Source organism: Dipteris shenzhenensis, chromosome 6 (genome assembly GCF_047967505.1).
Source record: "Dipteris shenzhenensis isolate YYH24624 ecotype China chromosome 6, Dip_SZ_1.0, whole genome shotgun sequence".
Taxonomy (NCBI): domain Eukaryota; kingdom Viridiplantae; phylum Streptophyta; class Polypodiopsida; order Gleicheniales; family Dipteridaceae; genus Dipteris; species Dipteris shenzhenensis.
This window is the reverse complement of record NC_141601.1, coordinates 37613929-37620778: the sequence shown is the minus strand read 5'-3', so window position 1 is coordinate 37620778 and position 6850 is coordinate 37613929. Positions and strand designations below refer to the sequence as shown.

Sequence of the window (6850 nt, the reverse complement as noted above, 5' to 3'; positions counted from 1 at the left end):
TTTAATATTCTGACAAAATCTAATAAGATTCTGTCAATAGCCCATTGGCCTTGTAGTTCGTGAGCTCTTGGAGGAGCTTGAAGTCTTCAACGGAGCTACTGATAGAGCTCGATGGTGCTTTGGCATAGGCAGAGCACGTAGTAGAGAAGGGCCGCTACTGTTGCAGAGGGCGCTACTGGGAGATGCGTTGCATGCTTGCTTGTTTTTCATAGGGCTTGGGCCGTTGTTTGGTTGCATAGGTATGCTATAGGACTCTGGTGAAGGGAGTCGGCGGTCTGCAGTCCATTGTGTAAAAACTTGGCCAGAGCTTGCCGTCAAGATGTCGCCTTTGGTCGTAGGGGCATGGTAGGGGCTTCTTGGCTGAGGCGTAGATTGAGCTATGGCATGGCTGTGGTTTTCCTTAGGAGCTGCCTACTATAGACCTTGTAGACCCGAAAGTGCATCGTTGAAGAAGGTTGGAGGTCCCCCTACGATGTGCTGTGGATGCTGATTATGGCGATGAAGATGGTTGAAGGTAGTTCGTGTTCGAGGCTTCCATCGAGCGAGCTAAGGGGCTGGTTTGCAATTGTTGACTCCTTGGCAGTTGGCAACTCAACTTGTTTGGCTTGATGAAGTCGGTTGCTCGAGCCATGCCCGTGTGATGGGATGCTTGGAGACAACTGGCTGTTGCACTTAGATTCATTGAAGGTCACGTACTTACTTTGGTTTCCTGTGCTGCTATAGCCCTTGGAGGCATAGAAGCTTGAGCGTTGAAAAGGATCGAGACGACGAAAGGTCAAACGCTGCAGAGTCCACTAGAGCCTTGATTGCTGTGGTGTTCAATGTCTTGTGTAGCAGTCGGGCTACTATTTTGGACATCAGGGCTTCTCTGAGTTGTAGCTGCTCTGCTGAGTGTCTACAGTTGCTAGTTGAAGAGGCCTATGAAGGTTGTTGCTATCACCATTGGAGAGGTTTGATGTAGAGAGCAAAGGAGTCGCCTTTGCTGCATCCTCACCCATCTCTTTCAGATAGGCTCTTAGAGAGTCTAAAGAACTCTCTCCAATGAATCTCTCAAAAAAATAGAAATGAACTCGCACTTAAATTCGACTCTCCACCTAGAGATTGATCTCCCTATCAATCTCTCTCACACATAGAACTCTCTCAAAGGAAAGAAGATGGATTTCAATCTCTCTCTCTCTTTCACACAATCTCACAGAGTATAGAGTGAATCTCTCTCAATTGGTCTCTCAATAGAAATCTCTCGAATCATAATGAACAGAAATGGATGAGATTCACGAAAATCTCATGAACATAAGTCTCTAAGAAACTATCATAAGCACTCAAGCAATGAACGGAAATATGGATAGAAACTTTTCAAATGGATGAAAATTTCTCTCATGGAAGAGAAAACTTGATCTCAATCTCTCAATCACTATCTCACTCTCACAAGGAGGATGGCGCCTCAACAGAAGGCAAAACCATGCTCTGATACCATGAAAAAATATGAAGAGGAGAGAGGAGAAGAGTGGAGATGAGGAGAGAGGGCACAGCTAGAGAGCACACCACAAATGACTAACTGTACACTAGATTTAGTTGGAAAAATAGAATATATATAAACCCATTTAGGGTTAGGGTTAGGGTTAGGGGATATAACCCTTTCCTCTATAGCACTCTATTGGGTTAGTGCTATGCACATATGATCACGTGATGTTGAGCAAGAACTCTCAACACCCACCATTGTGGTTGCATAGAGATACACCTAGAAAAATACAATTAAACTCTCAAAAAATTCCATTAATGATATGGTCCTTAAGGGGTCCCCTCTAGGGGCAAGGGCCATATCGACGTGCATTACACAACATCCAAGATGCCACTAAACAGAAATGGCATGTCGATATGGCCCTTACCCCTAGAGGGGACCCCTCAAAGGCCATATCGTCAATTGCATTTTTCTTGGTTGCACAATGAAATACATTTTCCTTAGTACACAAATATATAACTCCAAGAACTAGCACGGTGGCTTTCATAGATCTCCTTCTATTTGCCAGGGTGCTGGTTGTCATAGACCTCCTCCTGTAATATGTAAAAATAGGTAAGGAGCTATAACTCCAAGAACCAATGCGGTGGTCTCTCTAAGACAACCTTGAATTCTAGGAAATGACAGGTGGTCAGACTGCTTTGATGCGATGCTCAAAATGATAGATTGTGTCTCATTATTATGCCAAAAACTAGCACAGTGGTCCCTCCAAGCCATCCTATGCTTTGCATGGACTGCGAGCAAAGAAGCGGTAAAAGGCTGCATGATGATAGGTGGTCCTATGCTACGATGGTGTTCAGAATGATAGATTGTGTCTAATTATTACAGTAAGAACTAACACGGTGGTCTCTCCAAGCCAACCTTCAATTTTAATAATCTACATGGGTGGGTGCCGAGTGATAGGTGGCAAAGCTGCAAAGCAAAAGGCTGCACAATGATAAGTGATAAGGCGACGTAGGCAAGAGACTACACTATGCGAAGAAGTGCAGAGATGCCATGTGTTGAGCTATGTGGTGTTTTGAACAAATAGATTGTGTCTCATTATTACGCCAGTGCGCCTTCATACGCATTTGTTGATGTACATGTGCATTGTGCACTTTCTATCATATGGATCATTTGTTTTATGCATATATGCATTGGTGAGCCATGAGCTTAATATGGATTGTTCCCTTTAACCATCATGTTGTTTTTCAAATCAATCACATTAAGGATAAGTGGTGGTCTGTGACTCAAGTTGCATCTCGAAAATGCCATGTGTTTGAAGAAGTAGAAGTAGAGCAGTAGATGTAGGAAGGGGATAGCTGGAAATAGAGGACATGGAAGCCCTACCAATGTCTATTCAAGGATTTCTCTCAGCCAGCTATGAGTTGGGAGGTCTGCAATTGAATTCGTAAGATGCATGCAAATTGGCTATAAAGAATCATCATGATGCTACCTTTGACTAAATGGTGAATTATATGCAAATATCTCCAAAGAGTCCACATTACACCCAACAAAAAAGTTTTGCATTTTCAAGTTGTGAGAAGCATAAAAAACAAATCTCAAACTTCAGACTGTTTTGTAGTAGCTTAGACAAGTTGGCATAAGAAGGTCACGTATATGTCCACCTATAGCTCAACAAAATAGAGTAAACTAAGGTGAGAAACCTATGACTACATTGGACTAATTTATTTATTTTTTGGGCAAATACATTGGACTAATTGACTGATGCATCCCATGTATTGGAATTGTATACTAGGAAAAAAGCTAAACAATGTTCATTTTAAAAATAGTTTAGGATCCATTGGGTATGTAGAGATACCCCCCTTCCCTCCCTCACCCAGTCCTATCTAGGAGCAGCCTGCCCTGGACCACTAGAAGACAGGTTTTGCAGAGCTCACAACATGTTCCAACCGGCCCCTTGGCTGTACATATGTAACACCGGATGATGGAAAAACCATCTTTATGTATAGTGAATTTTGTGGATGGGAAAATAAAAGCATCTTGAGAAGGATTTATTATTTGGTTGAAGCTATTGGCTTTTCGACCAATGACCGGCTTTTCGACCAATGATGGAGAGTGATTTTTCGGTCATTTATCCTAATGTAGCTCTTCATGTCCCCGAAGGTAGCTTTTAAATGTGCTCATCCCACCAAAAAGCAAAAGCAAAAGCACAAAAGCTTGGTCGAGGCTGGAGTATAAATCGGAGGCTAGTATCTTATGCTTGCATACGACTACGAACGGGTACGTAAAGAAGGCCTTTGACGGACAAATTGCAGTAGACGGCTTAGAAAGGATAAAGAAGGCCGCCAGAGAGGAAGACTCGAGTTTGTTGAGACATCTACTCAATCTTATTAGAATGGGCGCTGCGCGGATCTTCTTCAAGTTGTTGACGTCGCTAGCACTGCTAATGATTCAACATGGAGAAGCGGCACGGCTCTTGCCTCAGGAGACGATTGCAATTTCAACAGCTGCATCCCCTGCACCCGCAGCACCATATTGCGTCGTACTCCTCTATTCCTTCGGAGACTCCAGCACGGACACGGGCAATGCCATCTTTACCGTCGATCAGGCCGCTCAGGTGGCCAACTCCGCTCCCTACGGCAACACTTTCTTCGGTCACCCTACAGGAAGATTCAGCGACGGGAGGCTCATCGTCGACTTCTTGTCTCAGGCACTAGGCTCCACGCCCCCCACGCTCGCCGCGCATCTCCAGTTCATCGCTCAAGGTTTGGTACCCCAGATCGGAGACAATGACAACTTTGCGGTCGCAGGGGCTACTGCTCTGGACCCCGCTTTGCTGCAGCAGTTGGTGAAGGTGAATGCTACTACGTCTTTCACAACGTTTACTCTAGACGATCAGATTAAGTGGCTGCAAGACGATGTAGCGCATATACATCTTGACTACGTCGACGTCGCCTTCCAGGATTCCCTGGTCTACTTTGGGGAGATCGGCAGTACCGATTATCACTACGCGCTCCTCTCAAACACCTCTCCTGACGTGGTGCAGAACACCTTGGTTCCGCGTGTCATTCGGAATATCAACACCTCTCTAGACGCGATCGTGGCCACAGGTATGCCCAAAGTCGTAGTGCAAGGCCAATTCCCCATGGGTTGCCTGCCAGCCTACCTCCAGACGATGCCCGCTACTGCTCTCCGCGATCAGCACGGTTGTGTGGCCGCCTGAGCGCAGTGAGCGACCTCCACAACCAGATGCTGCAACGACTTGTCAAGGACGCAGCCGCAAGGCATCCCAGTGTGCACTTTGTGTATTTCGATGCCACCGCAGCATACTTGCATGTGCTCGACCATGCCTCAGACTTTGGCTTTACCAACCTAAAGGACGCGTGCTTGCCGGATGTAGGTCGGCTGCTTTTCGAAGATCCATCCTCAGCAGGGAGGAATATTGACAGCATGAACAGCTGCACCGATCCCAACAACTACATCAGCTGGGACGGCATCCACATGACGGACGCCATGAATAAAGCTTTGACGGACTTGTTCTTGCACGGCGGTTATTCCTCGCCGTCCCCCAGCTTTGTGTCCAGCCCCTCGGCACCTTGCCAAGTATGACGGCCTTCTTATTCGGTAATTAAGAGCAGAGGACTTTAGGATGTATTGCTTTTATGATGCAGCAGTTCCCCAAACGTTTGCTTTCCCTCGGCACCTTGCCAAGTCGGCACATTTGCTCCTAGTTGAGGTTGGTCGTTTGAATCGACAACGGCGTTGTGTTGCCTAATTCTCCATTCGAGCTGAGCCCTCAATGGAGGTATTTGTTGTTTGTTCTATGCAATTGGAACTTCAATTTTGGCGGGCCTGTTCTCAGACTCAAGGTTTCCTATTGATTCGGACGTTGGCCGATTTTGCCAAAGTCAAGGCCGCTATCTTTAATATTGTTGCCTTCATTTTCTTCAGCTCACTCGTATTTTGAAGTTCACACTACTATATTTTCTTTGGTTACATTCAGCACTCCTTCATTTTCTTCAGCTCACTCGTATTTTGAAGTTCACACTACTATATTTTCTTTGGTTACATTCAGCACTCTTTCTACAATGAAAAGCTCGTGGCTATGGGTTGTGATGCATGAGCTCTCTTGTATTTCAATGTAATCGCATGATTACCTTAGGTGGAAGCTTTAAGAGAAGGTCGTGTTTGCATTAACAATGTTATCAATCTAATACGGAAATGTTATAATTTAAGAAGACTAAGGAACCAAAATCCACAAATGTAAATTTCCAGCAAGTAGGACTTGACATGACTCATGGGCTAACCATGCATGTGTGCCTATTGTGAGACATACCCAGTGGATCTTCTCAGAGAGGTATCCTATATTGGGGTTGGTCTTGCTTCATATTCTTAGGAAAAGGTGTAATGCGCTTCCAAAGAATAAGTACAAGGGAGAGATGAATGTCTAAGGCAATGGCTTAAGAGGGTGCCCATCAAAATGGCACCCATGCATGTGTGCCTTTATCCTCACCCAAGTTTCCTATACATGAGATGCTCTTAACCCATATTCTTAGAAAAAGGTCTAACATTCTTCCAAAGAATAAGTGTCACTATGCCTTTCCATACATGGGAGACATCAGATGTAAGGCAAAGCCATGTGGTTTCAAGTTCCACCATTTTTTTGGTACAGACACACCATGGTGTATGTACATGCCAAACCTCCTCCTTTTGATTCTCTCTCTCTCTCTCTCTCTCTCTCTCCCAAACAAAAAGGCATTTATACATTGGAGCCTACTTGGGACTAAAGGCTTACATCGAAGGGAAAGATCATCAAAGGGAACCGAAGTGGTTATAGCTAACTTGATATCGTGGCAAGATCCATGTATTCACAAGTCTAATTCATTTGGGTGCTTCTTGATCTATAAAAAGAGTGTGTGGATAAAAAATAAAATCTATTAATTGTACATGCTTAGTTTCAAAGTGGATGAAACCTTCATCGAGCATGCAAGCTACATAGCCTCTAAGATTTTATTATAAAGATGTATAATGCTAGCCGGAGGGTATTGGGTAACCTAGATGGCCAAAAGATAATTACAAATTCATTGGGCTTCCTCCTAACCACATTCGCACAAGTGACATGAGGCCTTCGACAACAGAATGTAGAGTGCAATGGGAGGTCGTTTGGCTTAGATAATTCTAAAATATTAGCATCAGCTAGGAAAAGTGAGGATTCCATAGGGCACTTGCACCAACTTTGAAATTTTAGGATAATGTTGGATATCCTGGTCCTCAATAAATTTTATTCACCTCTAAAAAAGGCCATCGCCAAAATTGGGTGAACATGAATGGAGTGGTAGGGCATCACATGTATGTGGGGGAAAGTGGGTTAGTGAGATCGACGTGGTATTG

The 6850-nt window shown here is 44.5% G+C and overlaps 1 protein-coding gene across 1 annotated transcript; it reads left to right on the top strand.

The window, feature by feature from the left end:
* Positions 1-3854: 3854 nt before the first annotated feature.
* Positions 3855-5068, top strand: LOC147901136 (GDSL esterase/lipase At3g48460-like). The gene is made up of 2 exons (XM_087376437.1): positions 3855-4569; positions 4689-5068. The coding sequence occupies exons 1-2, from the start codon at positions 3855-3857 to the stop codon at positions 5066-5068; spliced, it is 1095 nt and encodes a 364-aa protein (XP_087232563.1).
* The last annotated feature ends 1782 nt before the right edge of the window (positions 5069-6850 follow it).

What these genes read in the sequence shown, in the direction of transcription:
- LOC147901136 (XM_087376437.1), top strand. Translation starts at nt 3,855, where the DNA reads ATGGGCGCTGCGCGGATCTTCTTCAAGTTGTTGACGTCGCTAGCACTG. An exon ending in AGACGCGATCGTGGCCACAG is followed by an intron (nt 4,570 to 4,688) that starts GTATGCCCAAAG and finishes GCCTGAGCGCAG; the next exon opens with TGAGCGACCTCCACAACCAG.